Source organism: Nicotiana tomentosiformis, chromosome 11 (genome assembly GCF_000390325.3).
Source record: "Nicotiana tomentosiformis chromosome 11, ASM39032v3, whole genome shotgun sequence".
In the NCBI taxonomy this organism is placed as follows: Eukaryota; Viridiplantae; Streptophyta; class Magnoliopsida; order Solanales; family Solanaceae; genus Nicotiana; species Nicotiana tomentosiformis.
In genome coordinates this window covers 92276144-92300648 of record NC_090822.1, presented here as the reverse complement: position 1 = coordinate 92300648, position 24505 = coordinate 92276144, and the positions used below count along the sequence as shown (strand labels likewise).

At 33.9% G+C, this 24505-nt stretch overlaps 2 protein-coding genes and 1 non-coding gene across 3 annotated transcripts; 2 read left to right on the top strand and 1 right to left on the bottom strand.

Moving 5' to 3' along the window:
* The first annotated feature begins 268 nt into the window (after window positions 1-268).
* On the top strand, window positions 269-340 carry TRNAC-GCA (transfer RNA cysteine (anticodon GCA)). Its single transcript has one exon. It is a non-coding gene; the product is annotated as a tRNA-Cys (tRNA).
* A 12515-nt stretch (window positions 341-12855) lies between these two features.
* Window positions 12856-14459, top strand: LOC104099311 (uncharacterized). The gene is made up of 3 exons (XM_009606266.4): window positions 12856-13049; window positions 13420-13746; window positions 14186-14459. Exons 1-3 carry the CDS (start codon window positions 12974-12976, stop codon window positions 14338-14340), a joined length of 558 nt encoding a protein of 185 aa, XP_009604561.1. The 5' UTR covers window positions 12856-12973; the 3' UTR covers window positions 14341-14459.
* Window positions 14460-16657: 2198 nt separating this feature from the next.
* LOC138901844 (uncharacterized) lies at window positions 16658-17229 on the bottom strand. Its single transcript, XM_070189640.1, has 2 exons — window positions 17025-17229; window positions 16658-16800 (listed from the first exon to the last, which is right to left on the bottom strand). Exons 1-2 carry the CDS (start codon window positions 17227-17229, stop codon window positions 16658-16660), a joined length of 348 nt encoding a protein of 115 aa, XP_070045741.1.
* Between the last annotated feature and the right edge of the window lie 7276 nt (window positions 17230-24505).

The following is a 24505-nucleotide window of genomic DNA, read 5'->3' as shown; positions in this document are numbered from 1 at the left end:
AAAATATATTTATATATATTATCATATAAAATAATTACAAATAAACTTTTATAATAACTATCAATTGATGACTGATAAAAAGATAAATGATTTCCTATCAAAGGTTTTACCGATACTGATATTTGTTTTATACGATTAGTACATAAAACTTAAATCCTAAGATAATACGAGCTTGATGTGGTGTCCCAAAACGTTTCTGCTGCTGTTATTCATCAAAGTATGATGAGTAAAGTATTAATAAATATTCTGTATATCTTAGCATCAACCAGGGTCCATAGCTCAGTGGTAGAGCATTTGACTGCAGATCAAGAGGTCACCGGTTCGAACCCGGTTGGGCCCTGATAATTCAAGCCTTATTTTTATTTTAATCTCTTATTGTATTTGACAGTTCAATCTAAAGTGACCATATGTTTTCTCGTTTCCTTTCTTCTTTGTTTTAGGATAAAATGCCTGATGATTTATGTGAAATCACTAACATGCTAAATTTGACTTTTGATCTCTATTTTTTTTTTTTTTGACGAATCAATCTTATTGCTAATCATTCTTTACAATTGTTCTTTAACGTTGCAAAGTTGCTCTTTCCCATAAGTTCTCGAAAAAGCAAAGGCCAGAGGTTTGAGAAATGTTGGCAAAGTCTAGTTTACATTTGACTATTTTAAGATTTTACCTTTGGTTTATATCCACAGTCACTCGCAAAGCTTGCTTTGATATTCCTTCTTATATGTTTACGCTCATTTTTCATAATTAACTTCCTTTAGAATTATTGTACTTTCCTGAATTTGTGTAGAGTTCTAGTAAGGACTGAAGTATTATCCTTTATTATCATCTGTCTTTTGCAAGCGATAATCCAAAGGACAGAAACCAGAAGAACAAAACTGTGTTAGAAAACATTTTTGACGGTGTAAAAAATACTTACACAATCACATTACTTATAAAATAATAACATATAAAATTAAACATTAATTAACACTCCCTCCGTTTCAAATTAGATGAGATACTTTAATTTTCTTTTTAGTCTGTTCCAAAATAAATGACACATTTCTAAATTTGGAAATAATTCAACTTTAATTTCTTCATTTTACCCATTTTACCCTTAATAAGAAGCTTTTATAACCATAAAAATGTCATGGCCCCACAAAACTTTTACCCCTTAAGCTTTTAAGACCACAAGTTTCAAAAGTATTCTTTTTTTTCTTAAACCCCGTGTCGAGTCAAACTATTTCATCTAAATTGAAACAGAAGGAGTATAATAATAAAAATAAAAATAAATTTGTTGTCACATGTTAAATTACGTAAACTGATAATGTAAAAAATCCTTGTTGTATCAGTAAACATAACTCTTTTACAGCGGGGCGGCTCGACTAAGAGAAGTGAAAGGAAATGATCGTAAAAATTGAATCTTATACTTCATAGACATTCTTTTCTGGCAATTAATTCTGCAGTTTATTTTCCATTTCTTCCAAACAATATTTTAACGCGAAGAATTTGTCAAATATAAGTACGTACGTGTCTGTTGCTCCCCCTTTTACCAGCTTTTAATTCATTTGACTCTGTCAAAACCAACTTGAAATTAGACAAGACTTTATGATAGTGTGTGGAAATAACATCACGAATATTTCCAAATTCTATTGCTAACAAGATTTTGACCGTAGTATATTTTAGCAATCGCCAATAAATATGGAAAAATATTTGACGACGAAAGTGAAAGTACAAGGGGGTGAATTGTCGAATTTTCTTTATGTACCCTAAGTAGTTGACTAGTTTACTAATTAGTCGACCGGAGATAAGAACAAAATATAAGTAAAACAGAAATAAAATGCAGGAATTAAAGACACCAGGATTTTTATGCTGGTTTAGATTCAATGTGAATCCTACATCCAGTCCCCTTGGGTTGCAAGGATGTTCTCTTTTAGTATTTAAAGTTTCTCGATTACAAGAGAGTTGATGTAACTTTACACCAACAGCTTAGTCACTATGTCACTTCTCGCTTCTTGATACAATGTCTCACCAGTGTTTTTCTCTTTTTCTTCTCTCACTAATTACACAGCAGATCTAAAGTGAACTACAATGCTTGTTTGGAGTACAACAAAAAGAGTGATAGTGGTTCGTTCAAAGTATATCTCTTCAAGGCTGGTGCAGTGGGTATTTATACTTCGTGAGGCCTTCATGTCTTGTGAATCTTGAGAGATTGCAAACCCAAGGGAGTTGATTTCAGAGAGGAATCGTAGATTGATTCTTTCCAAGTATAGAATATTTCTTCTGTTTATTTGCCTTGACTTGTGGTCTCGATTTATTTCTTCTTTGTTGAGTGGATATTCCCGTTATCACATCCCTTGATTGCTGCTTCGATTGACGTCCTTATATAGAAGAATTTTCAGTTCATAATTCCGTGCCCTTGATTTTCTTTGATTGAGGTCCTTCCTATAATATCCTCTTTGATCTCATACCAAATCCTTGATTGATTTTGCCTTTGAATTTTTGCTACTCTTTTCTTTTCGTCTTGATTCTTCAATGCCTCTTTTCCATTGCTCAAGGACTGTTTCTACACATAAAGAGTAATTCGTTATTTTGCATCATTAAAATCAACTTAGATCTAATAATTTTTCCCTTTTGATGATGACAAAATAAAAATGTAATAGCCTCAGTGTACTTCCCTATTTATCAGTTGACTTTGAGTGTGTTGTAGTTGACCCTCTCTCAATCTATGTGTCTTTCTAGATGTGTCTAGTCGACACTCCCTCAGCTGGACATTCTGTTGTGCAGTAGTTGTAGTCGACTCCCTCTCAATTTTATACTGTATGATTTACCTGCAAGAAAACATACAAAACACAGAACATGGAATACATTGGAACGCAGGCCCTAAGCCTGCTTACTTTTCTCCCCCTGTGGCATCAACATTAAGTTATAACCTACTTTAGCATGCAGAGCAGAAGTAATTTTCCTAATAATACAACACATGACTGAACCATCAGTCTAAAAAAAAACAAAGAAAAAAAATTATCTTAAACAACCATGCATCAACGGCACATAAAGTAAGTAAGGGTATTGCAAACAACTTCTTTGAGGCGATCAAAACTAGCATTCACTGTGACAGAGATCCCATCAATTCTGTCGTGCACCTCTTTAAAAGCCATCACTGCTTTTTCTGAAGTCTTGAGAATCTACACTCAGATCTTGGACATGTCAGAGCCTGTCTTCATTGTTACTCTATGGACACCTTTAATTATGCTTTGCATAGAGGTCAAAGAGTCCTTGATGATAGTCAATTTTTGGTTGATGGAGGCTAGCTTTTCTAAGAGATCTGGATCACCTGCACTGGGAAGAGACACAATGATTTTTGCTTTTGAGTCAGAGGGGGTATTTTTGGCTTTACCTTCTTGTTTCTTTACCTAATCTCCTTTTACAGAAACATATCCCATGCTAGAAAATCCCTTGGAGTTGTATGACTTGGTGGCAGTAATATAGGGATAGTTGACAAGAGATATGTTGTTGGCTTCTAGCAGATGGGTGATGACCATACTATAGGGAAGACTTTGTGGGATTATCAGCACTCTCTATCATAAAATTGATGACCCAAGAAGACAACTTGACCTTGTGTTTAGTAAGAAGGCAGTAAACTAGGAAGGTATCACGTTGGGAGAAGGTAGAGAGGGATCTTGTTCTTGGAAGAAGAGTGGTTACCACAATATATGCTAGGATACAAGTTTCGAAACAAACATCACTAAGTCCTAGTTGATTGGGAAGGGAATCAGAGGGTGACTCTGCTATACACCTTTTTGCTTGATCAAAAAAAATTTCAAAATCCTTAGGCCAGGTATTCTTAAAAAGCATAGAGAAATCAGAACAACTACATTTAAAAATAGAGTCAAACATACCACAGTCCAACATGATGCGTTTGCCAAGAACTAAGGTTTCTAACTTGTCAGGTTTGTTAGAACGAAGATTAGCATAGAATATTTTAACAAGAGGTTCATATACCTTTGGATGAGGCAAGCAGAGAAAGTTTTTTCACCCTTGGAGTCGAAGAGATCCTTGACTTTGTAGTTGAGACTATCCATGACATTTAAATCAACAACTCTGCCATGGATGACAGGCTTGTCTTTGAAATCAATGAAGGCATCCCTGTTGGGTATGTCCCAAAAATTTAGGTCAGACTCAAGAGAAATTGAGAGATTAATTTTGGGATTTTTGGGAGTGAAGGTTTCAGGGGGATCTTCCATGGGTCGTTTTCCTAGGGTTTTTTCGTTGAGACTACGCGCATCATCTGAGAGGTCTTGAGAAGAGACAAAATCCTCAGAGTGGTTCGATCATAGATTAATTGGTTCAGGAGGTTGAGAGAAGGGTTTCGCTCTGGAACGGGTGCTTTTGCGGGTTGAAGCATAAGGGTTTTTGGAGTTTTTTTTTTGCCATAGTAGGGTTTTAAGAAGAGGAATGGAGACACAAAATATTTGAGGAATATTGATGAGACTTGGGCTTAAAAGGATGAGAATTGGCGGTTGAGTACAAACGAGAAGGCATTAGTGATTCGACGCTAGGATTGACTGATTTCTAAAAAGGCACGAAAAGGTGTGAAAAAAGGAAAAGTAAAAGACACATAATTAATACCACTTACACACATAATGAAATATGCAGATTGAGAGACAGTATAAATCTAAGATTATGAACTAATGAAAATAATTCCAAAAGAGTCTCATAACGCACTAAATCTGTTTTCAAGCAAGAGTTTTATAAAAATATCTGCTAATTGATTAGTGGAGCTTACAAACAATAACTTTATGTTACCTTTAAGAACATGGTCTCTAATAAAATGATGCTTAATATCTATCTTAGCTCTAGAATGATGCACAAGATTTTTAGACAGACAAATAGTACTAGAATTATCACAGAATATTTGAATAGGTTTAAAAGATAATTCATAGTCACCCAATTGATGTGACATCCAGAGTAATTGAACACAAAATTATCCAATTACAATATACTCTATTTCAGTTGTGGAAAGAGCTACTGATCCCCGTTTCTTACTGTTTCAGGAGATTAATGCCTTTCCCAGTAATTGACAAGTGCCACTTGTGCTTTTTCTGCCTTCCTTGTCACCTGCAAGATCAACGTCTGAAAATTCCTCAAGTTTAAAATTGTTAGAGCGTGGATACCAAAGTCCGTAAGAGGTGGTTCCAATGAGATAGCGAATTATTTGCTTTACTGCAGTTAAGTGTGATTCCTTAGGAGCTGATTGAAACCTGGCACATTTACAAATACTGAACATGATATCTGGTCGACTAGTAGTTGGATATAATAGAGATTCAATCATTCCACGATACTTTATTTTATCTGCTGATTTTCCCTGTTCATCCTTGTCTAAACTTGTAGAGGGACTCATAGAAGTTTCAATTGATTTGGCATTGCTCATTCCAAACTTTTGAATCAATTCCTTCTTATACTTGGCTTGGCAAATGAATATCCCACTTTCTGATTGATGAATTTGGAGTCCAAGAAAGAATGTTAGCTCTCCCAACATACTCATTTCGAACTCACTCTATATGAGATTTGAGAAATCTTTGCACAAAAGAAGATTAGTACTACCAAATATAATATCATCTATATAAATTTGGATAATGAGATTACCTTCAGTGGATCTTTTAATAAATAAAGTAGTATCCACCTTACCTCTGATAAACCCATGATCAGTTAAAAAGGAACTCAATCTTTCATACCAAGCTCGAGGGGCTTGTTTGTGTCCATAGAGTGCTTTAGCTAACTTATACACATGGTAAGGAAATTCTGTGTTTTCAAAGCAAGGAGGTTATTTTACATATACCTCCTCATCAATAAAACCATTTAGAAAAGTACTTTTGACATCCATTGGAATAATTTAAATCCTTTAAAAGATGCATAGACAAGTAGTATACGAATTGATTCTAACCGTACTACTAGTGCAAAAATTTTATCATTGTTGTCTCCTTCCTGCTATGAGTAGCCTTGAGCTACTAGTCTGGCTCTGTTTCTTACTACCTTTCCTTCTTCATCTTGTTTCTGAATACCTACTTTGTTCCAACTACAGTAGCATTTGATGGCTTAGGTACTAGTTCCCAGACTTGATTCTTATCGAATTGATCAAGTTCGTCCTGCATAGCTTGTATCCAACTGGAGTCTTTTAGGGATTCATCAACTTTCTTCGGTTCTACTTGAGAGATGAGTGCAATGTTTGCCTTCTTTTTGAGAGATCCTCTAGTTTTCATTCATTCGCTTAGATTCCCTATGATAAACTTTTGAGGGTACTCAAGTTCGCTTCTCCATTCATTTGGTCCCATTCCAACGACAAAAGTAGTTGACTCCTTTTGTGGTTCAGTAGGGTTGCTCACAGTTTCACTAGTCAATTCTGTGATTATGACTGTATTATCAGTCGACTTTTGTGACTTGTTTGCCTGTGGTACTTCCTAACTGATATCTTCATCACATGCAATGATTCCTTTTTCGGTCGTAGTGTTATTTTCATCAAATATAATATGCACTGATTCTTCTACAGATAAAGTGCGTTTGTTGTAAACTCTAAAGGATCTACTATTAATGGAGTAACCGAGAAAAATACTTTCATCACTCCTTGGATTAAATTTTCCAAGGTTATCCTTACTATTGTTGTGGATGAAATACTTACTTCTGAACGGATAAAAGTAGCCTATATTAGGCCTTTTGCCTTTCCATAATTAATATGGAGTCTTCTTCAAAATGGGTCTTATGAAACATTTGTTGAGAATATGACATGTTGTACTTACTGCTTCTGCCCAAAAATAATTTGGCAATAAATGTTCTAAAATTATTTTTCTGGCCATATCTTGTAGAGTTCGATTCTTGCGCTCAACTACTCCATTCCATTGGGGTGATCTTGGGGCCGAAAAATTGTGAGTGTAACCCTGATCGTTGCAGAATTCTTCAAAAGATCTCCTTTCAAATTCTCCTCCATGGTCGCTTTGGATGGTTGCGATAAGATACCCTTTTTCTCTTTCAATTCTTTTGCAGAAAATCTCAAAGTTTTTCAATGCTTCATCTTTATGAGATAAGAAAATCACCAATGTAAAACTTGAGTAGTCATCAACAATAACAAAAGCATATCGTTTACCTCCAATGCTAGCAGTTCTAGTGGGTCCAAAGAAGTCCATATAAAGCAATTGTAAAGGCTTAGTAGTGGACACAATATTATTGGTTTTGAAAGAGTTTCTAGTTTGTTTACCAATCTGACATGCATCACATAGATGATTTCTAAAAAAAATGAGTTTGGGAAGACCAATAACTAAATCATGCTTGAAAAGTTTTTCAATTAGATGCAAGCTTGCATGGCCAAGTTTTTTATGCCAAAGCCATGGATTATCAGCTATGGATGCTAAACAAATATGACTATCTAGATTTTTAATGCCATCAAGAATAAAAATATTTCCATACCTTTTACCTGAAAAAATTATTTTACCTTCTCATCATAAATGGCACATCCTGTTTTCTTGAATTTTACTTCGTATCCCGAATCACATGGCTGACTTATACTCAAGAGATTGAAGTTGAGTCCATCTATAAGATATACCTCTGTAATATCATAATTATTGCTGAATAGCATTGTGCTAGTACCAACTATCTTTCCTTTTGAATCATTACCAAATTTGACATTTTCTTCATTTATTTTTGACTTCTTTGAACAGATTTTTGTCACCTGTCATGTGACTAGAACACACACTGTCTAAATACCATTTTTCTTTGCAACTCTTTCTGTGGTGTTCCTGCAAAATAGAATCATCACCTTCTTTTAGGTACCCAAGCTTGCTTGGGTCCTTGTTAGTTAGTTCTACTGGAATCAAAATTATTTTTGGGTTTCCAAATCCATCCTGAAACATTTGACTTATGAAATCTACAAAAGGAATATTTATGTCCAACTTTGTTACAGTAATGACACACAGAGGTTGATTTAGTTTTCAATCTACCACTTGTGTTAGTACTTGTGGACTCAGTTCCGACTGGTCCTTTTCCAGTTGGCTTGTACGTCGCATGGTTACACTTGACAGAACTGTGACCAGTGAATTTGTGCATGCCATTTAATTGCATTTGCAATTCCCGAACCTTATCTTGAAGCACATCTCTTTCCATTTCACAGACTTCAAGTTTAAGTTCCTTGTCCTTCTTTTCCCTATTGAATCTCTTTAATTCATTCAACATTTTTTGAGACTCCTTTAGGGTAAGGTCAAGAATATCCCGTAATTCATTACATTTATCACAGTTATAAGGTCTTACCTCGCTTACTTCACCTCGTGCCATGAAATAGTTCTCAGTGTCTTCTTTACATTCATTGTCTGATGCATCTTCATCACTTCAACAACTAGAATATTTGGTCATATCATTTTCCAAAATGGTCATGAAGCACATACTCGCTATTTCTTCATGTTCTGAGCTATCTTCATCACCCCATCTTCCGAAAGATTTGTTTTTATTGAACCCTCTGAAGATATTTCTTTTGAGGTCTGGGCATTCAGCTTGAACATGGTCATATCTTCCACACTTAAAACACTTTCCGTCATTCTTGTCTTGTTCATTGTATTGCCTGGTTCGTCTAGATGACATCCTTCCCTTTTTTGTATTTCTGTATCTTTTCATCAATCCATTCATATTTCTTGATACCATGGCAATTTCTTCTTCAAGATCTTCTGGATCATCAATATCATTTTCAGGTCCTTCAGTAGTAGTTTTGAAAGCAACCATTTTCTTCTTTTCTTCCTGACGTGTTTTCTTGAGATGAGTCTTCTCAAATGCTATAATATCTCCTCGTAATTCATCATATGAAAGTTTGTCTAGATCTTGAGATTCAAGTACAACTACTTTTGTCTGGCATGTAGTAGGCAAGCTTCTCAGGATTTTTCGAACTTGATCACCACTTGAGTAAGGTTTACCAAAGGCTTTCAGATCACCAATGATTTTGCTAAATCTTGTAAACATCTCCTCAATGGATTCACCTTCTTTCATCTGAAAGAGTTCATAATCATGAACCAACAGGTTTATGCGATTTGTTTTCACTTTGTTGGTTCCTTCATAGGTAACTTCCAGTTTGTTCCACATTGTTTTGGCAGTATCACAACTTGAAATTTTCTCATAGCATTATAAAGTAGGTTTCGTGCCTTAGCATTAACTTGAAAGACAACCATTTGCTTGTCTATATATTCATCTATATCTTCAGGATCAGCGGGTGGTTGAGCTGCTGTTAGCAGTGGATAATTTTTCTTTTTGATAACACGCCATACTTTGACATCATAGGACTTTGTATAAATTTTCATGCGCACTTTCTAGTGGGAGAAGTGTTGTCCATTAAAATATGGTGGTCTTACTTGCGATGTCCCTTCTTGAAAGAGTGCTCCAATAGTTACTTGGTTTGACATGATCTTTTCTCACTAGCTGTTAAGCAACAAGATAAAAGTATGAGACCTGCTCTGATACCAATTGAAAGTACAAGAAGGGGGGGGGGAGGGGTGAATTATCGATTTTTCTTTTTGTACCCTAAGTAGTTGACTAGTTTACTAATTAGTCGACTGAAGGTAAGAATAGAATATAAGTAAAGCAGAAATAAAATATAGGAATTAAAGGCACCAAGATTTTTATACTGGTTCGGATTCAATGTGAATCCTACGTCCAGTCCCCTTGGGTTGCAAGGATGTTCTCTTTCAGTATTTAAAGTTTCTCGATTACAAGAGAGTTGATGTAGCTTTACACCAACAACTTAGTCATTATGTCACTTCTCGCTTTTTGATACAATGTCTCACCAGTGTTTTTCTCTTTTTCTTCTCTCACTAATTACAGTACAACTGATCTAAAGTGAACTACAATGCTTGTTTAGAGTAGAACAAAAACAGTGATAGTGGTTCATTCAAAGTATATCTCTTCAAGGCTGGTGCAGTGGGTATTTATACCTCGTGAGGCCTTCATGTCTTGTGAATTTTGAGAGATTGCAAACCCAAGGGAGTTGATCTCAGAGAGGAATCGTAGATTGATTCTTTCTAAGTATAGAATATTTCTTCTATTGATTTGCCTTGACTTGTGGTCTTGATTTATTTCTTCCTTTGTTGACTGGATATTCCCGTTATCACATCCCTTGATTGCTGCTTCGATTGACGTCCTTATACAGAAGGATCTTCAGTGCTTAATTTCCTGCCATTGATTTCCTTTTATTGAGGTCCTTCCTATAATATCCTCCTTGATCTCATACCAAATTCTTGATTGATTTTGCCTTTGATTTTCCTCTAATCCTTCCTTTTTCGTCTTGATTCTTCTATGAGCCCGTTTGGATGGGTTTATTTTAAGTAACATTTAAGCCAAATAGCTTTTAAGCCATAAGTTAGGATTTCTAACTTTTGGCTTATTTTTTTATTTTAACTTAAAAATAAGTGCTTTTTTACTTTATTCAAACAGTACAAAATGGCTTAAAAGCTATTTTGGCTTAAAAACACTTAAAATAAGCTAATCCAAACGGGCTCTATGCCTCTTTTCCATTGCTCAAGGACTGTTTCTGCACATAAAGAGTAATTCATTATTTTGCATCATTAAAATCAACATAGATCTAACAGAAGGAATTTTTAGTCAATGAATTATTGCGACTTGAATACTTTATTTTAAATAATTTTCTTTTATCCGCCTAAATTTTGATGGATAAAAGTATCAATAAAAAGATGATGAACGTAACAAGTATAGGGTGGTATATTTAGTCCTTTAGTTTTACCAAATAGCTATGGATTTCCAAAGGAAATTCAGATTACAATCCTACTTTCAAAAATAGCAGCAATATTAGATTTTTAGAAGTCCTACGAGCCTCATTTTTACGAGTAGTGACACTATGTGGTCTCTCGTCTGCGCCTAACCATTGACAACAAAGTCCCAATTGACTATAGACTTTAATATGCCCCGTAAATTATGGGTCACTGAAGAAGTCTGTTTGTTATGGAATACGAATATACGATATCAGACAGTAACTTCACCAATATTCCTAACCCATGAATATATCGATCCCGTTGTGAATTGTCTTACCACTTGACTAGAGAGTAAAAGCTACCTATGGTCAGAGGGTGGATCCTTGATTTAAATGGGTATAATATTTAAAATTTTCAATATTAAATTTATTAGAGTGTTAAAATTATGGGTTCCAATATAATATTTGTTAAGATTTAGTAGATTTTTACATATAAATTAATACTTCGTGCCGAAAATTATGGGTTCAGTAGAACCCGTAGCCAAAAAGCTACATCTGCCCCTGCTTATAGTCACGTTAATTAGTATTTCATTAAACATTGTGCTGGGCATTGAGATTACCTCCTAGTTATGCTTTCTTACTTTATGTATTTCTGTAACAATCCCAAAATTATTTGGGAATTGATAGTATTTCGGAATTAGTTCCGGCATGTACTGAACCATCTTATTTTTTTAATTCAATAATATGTGTTGTTCTTTCCGGCCAAAAGAATTCTTCCGTCAAGTCGTTAAAAAAAAGAATCTAAGCTTTTTTTGTTTATAAAGGTCAAATATTTATTTTTATATGGATTTTAAATAGCGTAAGAACTTTTTACATTAGCAATGTACATTTAATGTTACGATAAATATTAGTACTTTAACCAGTTACTACTTCTTAGTACATGTCAATTTAATTTAATGATGATAAAAGTTGTACATGTTAGAATACATAAATTGGACGATTTTGTATTAGTTAAATCCATTCTTGTCTATTGAGTTCGTAAGCTAGAAATAGAATAGATGTTTTGTCAAAAGATGATCATAAACCATTTCGTACATTTTTTAAGGTTTAATAATTGAGTTTAAATTTTATATACTGACCTAAACTATAGTTATATCATCAATTCTACAATTTACTACTTCGACTAATAATCTAGAGTAAATGGTAAGTCACATCCTGTTATGATAAATTAAAAAATTTCTTACTCGGGCCAATGCATATAACTTAAATCTTTGATAATTTACTCATGAAAACTACTCCATGCATGTCACCAACACTGACACATCTCTAAAACATTTTAACGGGAAAATAGAGAGAACGTGTTTAAGAGGGGGGTGTTGTAGAAAAAGAGTCGAATTGTCACTATAACCATAACGTGAGTTCAACGCAAAAACTACGATGTGAACTGTGCACCATTGATCGAAGACGTCGTCTCCTAAACTTTCATTTATGCAATCAAAATGCAAGCAGCCAAAGGAGGAGCAAGAGGGCCCTAAACAATTAATCGTTTTTTATTTATTAAAAATAAAAAGGAAAATTGTGAGTCCGTTAAACTTAGTAGGCCTTTGGACATAAAATTTGTAGTTTTTGAAAAAAAAAAGTATTTAAAATTAAGTTGAAAAATAATTTTTGGAATTTAAAATTATATTTGGACATGCATTTCACTTGAAAAAATGGTGTAGTTTTGTCAGCGGGAAAAATCGTTTTTCTAAAAATTGAGAAAAAATGGTCAAAATTACTTTTTGGTTTTTGAAAAACTTATTTTCGAAAAATTTCTAAAAACTTCCAAAAATTTTTATTTTTCAAAAAAAAAAAAGAAGTTTTTTTTTATGGGCAACTATGCCTTAGTTTTTCCTAAAAGCATGTGCCATGTGGCAATGATACCAAAGTCCGCCATTGTTGACGAAGTCATATGCCTTGCAATTCACTCCTGGAACTTTCTTCCTTTTCCTCCCTAGCCAATGGGGTCAATAAACTTCATAAATTCCAAGTCTTCCTTAATCCTTGGGTCCCACCATGTGACTTCACAAAAATTCCCAAAGTGTTGGGAGTGTGCAGCTTTACTTTGGTTGAAACTTAACAGTATAAATAGGGCTTCCCATTTGCATATTTTTGCATCGAGTAGTTCTTGAAAAACCACAAAAAAGGAGAGTCGAAAGCCAAAAGAGCTATATATACTTAAAAAGAATTTATAGTCTCATCAATTTTGTTACTAGATTTTTCACCATGGTTGCTTCATTCCACAGCTTTACTTTGGCTATTGTTGCTTGTGCACTTGCCTTCTGTGTGCAAGTCACTCTAGGTCAGTTGTCCTTGCAAAAAAAATAATTTTTTTACAATTTTTTTTTACTATCTACATAATCAGAACCGGAGCTAGAAGGTTACATACGAGTTCGGACGAACCTGGCCGTCGGTAGCTCTAATTCAAATCATATTTGTATTAAAAAATTTATTAAATATATACAAAAATTAAACTCAGTTACTAACCCTGATGTCATTATTTTAGAAATAGAACTCATAAAGTTTAAATCTTTGCTCCGCCTATTTACGTAGTAATCAATATTTTCCTAATCTTTTGAAATACTAAACATGAGTATTTTATTACAAAATGTGCTCTGTCTAACATCTTTTTTAAGTTACATTACGATTAAATATTGTGTGATAATATGCAGGGAGCATAACATGCGAGAATCTAAACAAGGACTCATGCGCTTTTGCGATTTCAAGTACTGGGAAGCGTTGCGTGTTAGAGAAACGTCTCCAAAGGAGTGGTGAAGAAGTATATACATGTAAGACGTCGGAAATTGAGGCTGATAAGCTCAAAGACTGGATTGAAACCGACCAGTGTATTCAGGCTTGCGGTGTTGATAGGAATACTTTCGGAATTTCTTCTGATTCTCTCCTCGAGTGCCACTTTACCCAGAAGCTGTGCTCCCTTCAGTGCTACAAACATTGCCCTAATATTATTGATCTCTACTTCAACCTTGCTGCTGGAGAAGGTACTTCTTAAAACTTGAAGTATTTAATTGTAAATACTAGTTTACGAGGTTACCATTTTCTCCTTGCGAAAGCGGATCTGAAGCAACCACGGTTTAAGCGGGATGAATTGCCTTGTTTCCAAAGCTTAATTAAAGATACTCTCTAAGATGCAGAAAATTTTCTCTCGTTACAAACTCTAGCCGTCATATCCTAGTAGAAAAATAACATGTCTTTTCTAACACCTTAATGGTGTATTCATATGTTATAAGTAATCCGGCTAAGTAATACCTCTTATGCGTAGGTCAGACCCAATAATATTTTTTAGCTTAAATAAACTAAAATGAATAAATATATATTTCTTTTCTAGCAGTTTAAACTTTTAGATGAGATGATTCGTAAAATCCGAAATAAAAAAAAATTTGCCATCTCTTAATCATGTGCATGTGCTTGATTTGGCAGGTGTATATCTTCCCAGATTGTGTGAAGAACAAGTTGGAAATGCACGCCGTGGAATGGCGGAGATCAAAAGCTCGGGAATACTCGCACCATCACCGGAATCGGAAGTCAACTCCGCCAATTTCATGATTACTCCGGCAATGGCTCCAGCTTTCTAAATTGAACTAGTAGTCGTACTCGCGCGATGCGCGGTCAATATTAATTAAATTAAATTGTGATTGAGCTTGTTTGAACATATTAGATCGTATTACTTTAATAAATTTCAATTGTCATCTTATTTGTCAATATGATATACCCAATAATAAAATCTCGATTAAATTAAAGGGACTTAATATAGTCATTGAATAATGTTTTTGTTATATTTTTCTTTATTCTATTATCCAATGTTTAGTATGTTTACATTGTTAATAGAAATTAGCAAATTACTTTGTTTAATATCTTTGTCTGCTCACTTTCTTTTTGTAATATAAGAGAAGATATATATTTTATTAATCTTGAAATATTTTTTATTTTAATTTTTTTTTCTGTTGTTGTCAATAATAGTATTTGAATTTTAATGAATAAAATCTATATTAAATTAAAGGGACTTATATAATCATCGAATAATTTTTTTGTTATGTATTTTTCTTTATTATATTATCCAATATTTAATATAATTACGAAATATTTATTAGCATATTACTTTGTTTAATATTTTTGTCTACTACTTTTTTTGTAATATAATAGAAGATATATATTTTATTACTCTTTAAATATATTTTTTATTTTAAATTTTATTCTAATGTTCTCAATAATGTTGTATGAATTAATGAATAAAATCTCTATTAAATTAAAGAGACTTGTATAATCATTGAATAATTTTTTGTTTTATATTTATTTATTATACTTATTCAATATTTAGTATTTTTACATTGTTAATATAAACTTTTATTAGCATATTACTTGATTTAATATTTTTGTCAACTACTTTCTTTTTGTAATATAATAGAAGATATATATTTTATTAGTCTTGAATTAGTAGTTTTATTTTAAATTTTATCATATTGTTCTCAATAGTATTATCTTAATTTTAATGAATAAGATCTCTATTAAATTAAAGAGAGTTGTATAGTCATTGAATAACTTTTTTGTTATGTATTTTTTCTTATTATATTATTCAATATTTAGTATTATTGCATTGTTAATAGAAACTTTTATTAGCATATTACTTTATTTAATAATTTTGTCTACTACTTTCTTTTTATAGTATAGTAGAAGATATATATTTTATTACTCTTCAAATATTTTTTTATTTATATTTTATCCTATTGTTCTCAATAATATTATCTGAATTTTAATGAATAATATCTATATTAAATTAAAGAGACTTATATAGGCATCGAATAACTTTTTTTTTCTCTGTATTTGTCTTTATTATATTTTCCAATATTTAATATTATTGCATTGTTAATAGAAACTTTTATTATCATATTACTTTATTTAAAATTTTGTATGCTACTTTCTTTGTATAATATAATAGAAAATATATATTTTATTATATTATTCACAATAATATTTTTTGAATAAATAAACTTTTTATTTTTAAAAGAAAAACAAAAATTATTAAAAAAACAACAAAGAAATTTTGAATTGGTAGTTTATTTATTTGTAATTTTAGTTTTTTATTTGAAAATAATTTAAAAATTCCAACTTGAAACTACTCTTCAATTTGAATGGACTGCTTTATTTTATTTTTTATTTTATTATAAAATAGTTTAATTTTATTCTATTATTCTCAATAATATTTTCTGAATAAATACACTTTTTATTTCAAAAAATAAAAACAAAAATTATTAAATAAACAAAGAAATTTTGTATTGGTAGTTTTTTATTATTTTTTATTTAAATGTTTATTTTAAAAATAATTTTAAAAATTCAAACAACAACAACAACAACAACCTAGTAAAAATCCAAAATTAAGGGGTCTGGGGAGGGTAGTGTGTACGCAGACCTTACCCCTACCCCCATGGAGTAGAGATGCTGTTTCTGATAGACCCACGACTTAAGAAAACGAAAAAGACAAACGAGATAATATATTAGTATCATCAACAAAAACCATAGTAATAATAAAGCATTATAAGAAACCAAAAACTAGTTGAAACGCAATACAATAATCAGTAAAGAAAAACGAGGGAATATTGAGAACACAACATAAACAACTAGAAATCTAAGACAACCCTATCAGTCTATCCTCACTCCCAGAATGAAGTAGAAAAAATGCTCAACTACCTCATAACCTACAACCCTAATGCTCAATCTTCACACCTTCCTATCAAGGGCCATGTCCTTGGAAATCTGAAGTCTCGCCATGTCCTGTCTGATCACATCTCCCAAATACTTCTTAGGCCGCCCTCTACCTCTTCTCGTTCCCGCCAAAGCCAACCGCTCACACCTTCTTACCAGGGCATCCGGGCTCTTCCTCCGCACATGCCCAAATCATCTAAGTCTTGCCGCTTGCATCTTGTCATCTATAGGAGCCACGCCCACCTTCTCCCGAATATCTTCATTCCTAATCTTATCCATCCTTGTGTGCTCACACATCCACCTCAACATCCTCATCTGTCTGCTACTTTCATCTTCTGTATATGTGAGTTCTTAATCAGCCAACACTCTACCCCATACAACATGGTTGGTCTAACCACCGCTCTATAAAACTTACCTTTGAGTATCAATGGTATTTTCTTGTCACATAGAACTCCAGATGCTAACCTCAATTTCATCCAACTCACCCCTATACGGTGTGTGACGTCCTCATTGATCTCCCCGTCCTCCTAGATAATCGACTCCAGGTACTTGAAACTACCTCTTTTAGGGATAACTTGTGATCCAAGCCTGACGTCCATGCCCGCTTCCCTCGATTCAGCGCTGAATTTGCACTCCAAGTACTCTGTCTTTGTCCTACTCAACTTTAAACCCTTAGACTCAAGGGCTTGTCTCCAAACCTCCAGCTTCTCGTTAACACCTTCTCGCTTCTCATCAATCAGAACTATGTCATCATCGAATAACATACACAATTTAAAATATTCAAAATTTAAAAATAAATTAAAAATTAAAGGGACTTATATAGTCACTGAATAACTTCTTTGTTCTATATTTTTCTTTATTCTATTATCCAATGTTTAGTGTGTTTACATTTCTAATAGAAATATTTATTAGCAAATTACTTTGCTTAATATATTTGTCTGCTCGTTTTCTTTTTGTAATATAATAGAAGATATATATTTTATTAGTCTTGAAATATTCTTTTATTTTAAATTTTATCCTATTGTTCTCAATGATATTATCTCAATTTTAATGAATAAAATATCTATTAAATTAAAGAGAGTTGTGTAGTCATTGAATAACTTTTTTGTTCTGCATTTTTTATTATATTATCTAATATTTAGTATTATTGCATTGTTAATAAAAACATTTATTAGCATAATATTTTGTTTAATATTTTTGTCTACTACTTTATTTTTATAGTTTAATAGAAGATATATATTTTATTACTCTTGAAATATTTTTTAAATTTTAAATTTTATCCTATTGTTCTAAACAATATTATCTGAATTTTAATGAATAATATTTCTATTAAATTAAAGAGACTTATCCTAATCGAATAACTTTTTTGTTCTATATTTTTCTTTATTATATTATCCATGTCACGACCCAAAATCCTAAATGTCGTGATGGCGCCCAACATCGCGGCCAGGCAAGCTGATGGTGAATTATTGACTTAATTACTCATTTTAAAAATTCTGATATCATAAATCTTATTAGATAAATAAAATAAACATCGGGTACTCATAAGAGCCCACAAATTCTCTTTATAGATTTCCATATAAAGTATAAATTACAAGGTAAAATAATAATAATTATGTGAACTACAATAATGAACATCCAGTACGGATCCCCAAACCCTAGTGTCACAAGTGCATGACCATATACCGAGAAATATAATAAAATACAACATCTGTCTGGAATACAAGTTAGACAGGAGAATGTAAATAACTCTAATGGAGACTCTATATGTTGCGAATAATAACATGCAATGCAGCTCACCATAAAGTCCCCGCAATACCCGCGCCTCTGCGCCCGAAAGACCACCAGGAATATATATAAATATCAAGTGTAGCATGAGTACGTAAATCAATGCGTACCAGTAAGTATCTAGCCTAACCCCAGAGAGGTAGTGATGAGGGGTCGACATCGACACGTACTAGTCGTCCAATAAATCAAGTACAACCAAAAGTAAACAAGTATGAGGCATGGTAAACACAATGTAAACAAAGTTAAGCACGTGGTACGATCCTTTTCTGAACAGTAAACGCAAGCCCTCAGTTATCGGTCACCTCATCAACTAGAGTATATGTGGAAAATGGTCCCCACCAGATAGATCGTCATAACTCAAATCACGAAAACTCAAGAATACGATGGCTTTTTGCCAAATACTGCACACGACACTGCCGAGGAGAACGACCCGATCCCATAAGAGTAGTTATAGAAATACCGAGGTGTACGTCCCGATCCCATAATAATGTGTGCACTACCGAGGGTCGAACAACATGAACCATAGATGCATCTATTATAATACCAAGGCGAACAGCCCGCTCCCATGAGAATGTGATACTTTAACCGGTCCTTGACCCCACTCACGAAGATACATGTGAGTTATGAAATTTAAAGAAGCTTTTCAATGAAAACGTACATCGCGAGAGGAATTCGTAAGGGAAACATAATTGTTCTGCGACTAATCAAGTATCTCGTCAAATCTCTTACAATAGCGAGTCTATCACTCTACGCAAGCCTAGTCTCAACTCGTAACGCAAAATAAAATAATTAAACCGGCAAGGATAACTCAAATAGTATAATTAAAGTATGGCATAAACCTAAGTCTACCCGGACAAATTAGGAATCCTAGCATACAAACGGACACTCGTCACCTCATATGTGTGTAGCTCCCACAACATGAAGCACATAAGAATGTAACACCTATGGGGTAAATTCTCCCTCACAAGGTTAGATAGGAGATTTACCTCTCTCTGAAGTTCCATAACCGGCTCCAATGCCTCTTTAACACCTCAAACCAAATTGCCATCAATCCGAACTAGTCAAACAATCGTGAAAACCAATTTAAATATATCCCAACATCATAATTAATTAATGTACAACAATTCCCAATTCCGCTCGAAAAGTTAATAAAGTCAACCCTCGGGCCCACGTGTCCGGATTTCAAAATTATTCAAAGACAAACTTTATCCATAACATCACGAACTCAAATATATAATTTATTCCAAATTCCTTGTCCAATTTCATGGTCAAAATCCAAAAATATAAATTTCTAGGTTTTCTACCAAAATCCCAATTTTCTACAAGTTTCTATGTTTAAATCCATATATAAACCATGTATTTAACTCACAATATACGGTAATTACTTACCTTGACATGTATAATATTCCCTCCAAGAGCTCCAACAATCGGTCAACCAAATAAAAATGTGAGAGAAATTGGCTAAGTCTCGGATTAAAAACACCCCACGACCCAACGACTTTTGCATGTGCGGGCGAATTTGTCGCACCTGCGAGCTCGATTTTGCAAGACAACGCTCGCTTATACAAAGTGCACTGCCCATCTTCTCCATCGCACCTGTGGAAGAATGTCCGCTTCTACACAAACGTAGGTGCGATCCACCATTGCACTTCTGCGCTTCCCATCACTTCTGCGTTGCCAGCGAATTCATCTGCGATCACGCAGGTGCGGGAACTTCTTCTCACCTGCAACCACTGCCTTGCCCCTTCCCCAGCCACTTCTTCGACCTTCATCTCGCTTTTGCGAAGTTGCATCTGTGACCAAGGCTTCGCAGAAGCGATTGCACAAGCAATAGCAATATCCCAGCAACTTTAACAAGGCTGAAATCGATCTGAACCCCGTACAAAACTCACCCGAGCCACTCGGGGCCTTACCCAAATATACCAACACGTCCCAAAATATGATACAAACTTAGTCGAAGCCTCAAATCACGCCAAACGACATCAAAACTATGAATCAACGATCGAAACCTTTCTTTAAACTTTCAAACATTCAAACTTCGTCGAACGTGTCCGAATTATACTTAAGCATCCCGGAATTCCATCAAATTTTGTGTGCAAGTCACAAATCGCGATACGAATCAATTCTAGGGCTTGACAACCCAAACGAACATCGATAAAATGACCCGACCGGTTGTTTTGAGAATTAGCGCTCCATTTAGTGGCTTAAGGTCTTGATCATCTCCGTATTATTTGTTATGAAATGTGTGCAAAGTCGAGTTCGGACTTCGAATGATTTGGGATTGATGTGGAAGAAGGATTCGTGTTTTAGAAGCTTTAATGAAAATAGTTGATCGGAGTTTGACTTTTGAGAAAATAACTCAAAAATGATGTTCTGATGATTCCAATAGCTTCGTATGGTAATTTCGGACTTAAGCGTATGTCCGGATTTAGATTTGGAAGTCCATAGGACAATCGGCGCATTTTGGCGAAATTGAAAAAATTTGAAGTTTTAAAATATTTATAAGTTTGGCAGAAGGCTGACTTTTTGTTACCGAAGTCAGATTTCAATTCCGAAAATTGGAACAAGTACATTATGTCATTTATGACTTGTGTGCAAAATTTAAAGTCATTCCGGATTGATTTGATACGTTTCGGCGCAAGTTATAAAAGTTGGAAGAATTGAAAACTCACAATATGATTTGAGGTGCGATTCATAGTTTCGACGTTGTTTAATGTGGTTAGAGGTCTCGACTAAATTCGTATTATATTTTGGGACGTGTTGGTATATTTTGTTAAGGTCCTGAGGGCCTCGGGTGGATTCTGGATGGTTAACATATCGTTTTAAATTTTTTGTAAAAGCTGGTTTATGGCAGCCACTGGTGTCATCGCATCTGCGATGAAGTTGATCACATATGACCAATCACATAAGTGTGGTTGAGGTCACATGTCATGACCCAAATTTTCCTCCGTAGGATATCGCGAGGGCACCTAGTCTTAGGGACTAGGTAAGCCTAACACTTATTGAATTAGTAGCAACTCAACCAAAAATTATTAAATATGAAATAGAAATTTCCTACTATCCCAAAATCAGTAGTACAAGTCACAAGCTCTATAGAATTTACTAGAAAATCTCTAAATACAACTGTTCCAGAATATGATCAAACGGTGCAAAGAAAATATGAGAAGGTGACTCTAAGACCTGCGAACGTGACAACAAGTGTACCTTGAGTCTCCACAGAAATGCCCGACCACATAACAAAAATATCAACAACTCTGAAGTACCTGGATCTGCACAAAAATAGGCAGAAGAGTAGTGTGAGTATACAACAGCGGTACCCAGTAAGTATCAAGCCTAACCTCAGTAGAGTAGTGATGAGGCCAATTCAAGACACCTATCGGACATATAAACCTGTACAAAATGTTACATAAAGCTAACAAATAAAGAATATCAATGTAAGGCCAATAATAGAAGAATTTCCAATTCAAATAAAAAATGAGAATAATGATAACACGGATGACAATGAGAAAACAATCGAGTGATTAAGCAACAACATAGTCAGAATATAATTGGCATATGAATGGGTTCAAGTAAGGAATCATATAACCAACCAATCAATTAAATTATTTATAATGCATGTATTTCAACATAAATCACCCGAGGTATCACTCCTTGAAATCTCAATTCATGATTCGCAACTTTCAATTCTTACACATGTGGCGTCTTGTGCCCACATCTTTCCGAATCACTTTTACATGGCAAAATCCTCGTGCTACCACTTGTATAATTTCCGTATTTTGTCAACCAATGTGACCAATGAATAATTTAAACTCAATTAAATACAATTTCCAGGTTAAATACAGTGAAGCATCAAATGAGTCATTAAACCAATTTAGGATTTATATAAGGTAAAATAGTGGAGAGGTTGTGCAAATAGAATACCAATTTAATTTAGTTTAGAAATATATGAGATCCAATAAAATATAGTATTTATACAAAATAAGACATTCAAACAAGTTATAATGAGATAAATATGGAATTTATTAAAGTAGAATGTAATAACAATTTTTCTCGTAAATTACACGACAATAAGATAATGAGAAAGGTAAAGTATCAATTAGAGTAAAATATAATTACCAATTAATTTAGTAATTCTTCGAATTAGATATAAGTTTTATCTTTGAAAGATACACCAGTGAAACAACCTAAAAGTTCTTTCATTCAGCTCCTCTAAATCTGGGATCAACTTAACATATCACTTAGAATGCATGACTCACGCAAGAAGTCCATATTATTCTATTTTTAATATATTGACGGTTAATTAATTATAATCAAAATACAATGAGGTGATTTAAGAAACCACAGTAATCGTCCTAGCATGAAATGCATCATGAGAATCACAATCGAAATCAACCTTAATATCACAATAATAATCACATCTATTGCGGTGTGCAACTCGATCCCTCTCAACAATAAATCATATCTGTTGCGGCGTGCAACCCGATCCCTCTCAATAATAACTAATTCATATCTGTTGCGGTGTTCAATACGATCCCTCTCAATATTATATCATATATGTTGCGGTGTGCAACCAATCCCTCTCAATAATAAATTATACCCGTTGCGGCGTGCAACCCGATCCCTCTTAATAATAAATTATATATGTTGCGGTGTGCAAGCCACTCCTCAAGAAACACAAAATTAAGCAACCAATTTACAACCAACTACGGTATACCACAAATCAAAAAGGGATAACCATGCAGTTTCATCCCGCATTTCGTATGTTAAAGTTTCACCGTAAGTTAATCGACGTAAGCTCGGGAATGAGATTATTTTTGAGGTTATACGTATTTATGTTATTTGTAACAAGTGATAAGTGAGTGCCGTGAAGATTATAGGGTAAACAAATCAAAGAATGAGTATTCATTGAAGTTTATCAATTTGGAATAAAATATGGTCCAAGCTATAATACCCGGTATTTATGGACTAGTTCCATACAAGGTACCACATGACCATGATAATAAGGTATATAAAGTATGTTAAAAATGATTAGTATTTTAAGTAATTTGAGATAATTCTTAATTATGTAGATAATTGGTTAATTATTGATTTTTAGTGGGAGGTTAACAAGGTAATTGATTTTTGGTGGATAAACTTAAAGGAGACATCATCTTCAACGTGGCAGTAAGGGGCATAAGTAACAATGACTCTTTGGTATATGTAATTAGGTGGCATAATTAGGGGATTTTTGGGTAAAATAATCCATAAAAGCGGGGCCCACAAATCATAAAGATAAGAGGATTTCCTACATCATTTAAGAGGGATGTGCATGTTTACTAATTAATGGATGGAGCCTCCAAAATGAATTCATATGAAACTTCATAATACGATAGCAACGTGAGATTTGCGATTCTAAGGGAGTACGGTGCAATCTTTCTCAAGAATATCATACACATTTTTCCTTATTTCGATCTCGCTGTTACGTGTTTCATCGCGATTAACGTGTGTTAGAGGGATTGTCAAGAGAATCGGCTCAGGTATGTTAAGGATATCCCTTCTTTCTTTTTGGCATGATCCATATGATACAACAAAATGAGTAAACGCACAACTTTTACAAATGACTCTATTATTAGAAGTACTAGTGATGCCTATGTTCTTGATATCTCATGTGTCTTATTATATCTTCTGTTCATGGGTCTCAGAAAAATACATAGTTGATAAAGTTTATCCGAAAGGCATATTGATCTTATGACATTCCAAGAAATCTTATTAACTTACTTCTTATGCATTTTATTCATTTATACATGTACATTGACCTATGACCAGATGACATTATATACACGTATATTATATATATATGGGATATGGGAAAAGGTTATGATGTTATATACGCACCACCACCTGATCAATTAGTATATGTTGATGATTTTACCCACAGAGGCCGAGATGATATGACGGGATGCCCTCAGAGGCTTGATGATGTTATGTACACATATACCTATGCATGATACGACATTTATACGCACATGCATGACTTTCCCGGGGCCTGCATTTCATGCCCGCGGGTGCAGGTAGACAAGCTGACGATCCCCCTTTTTAGGATCTTTGATCAGCGAGAGTTGATGTGCTCCACTTGATCCGGAGTTGTTACTAGCTTTGGTACGCTATTTTTGGTATGTAGATATGGGTATGACGGGGCCCAGTCCCATCCATTATATAGTAGTGCACTCAATTAGAGTTCTGTAGATAGTCATGTATAGTTGGAAAGTATGT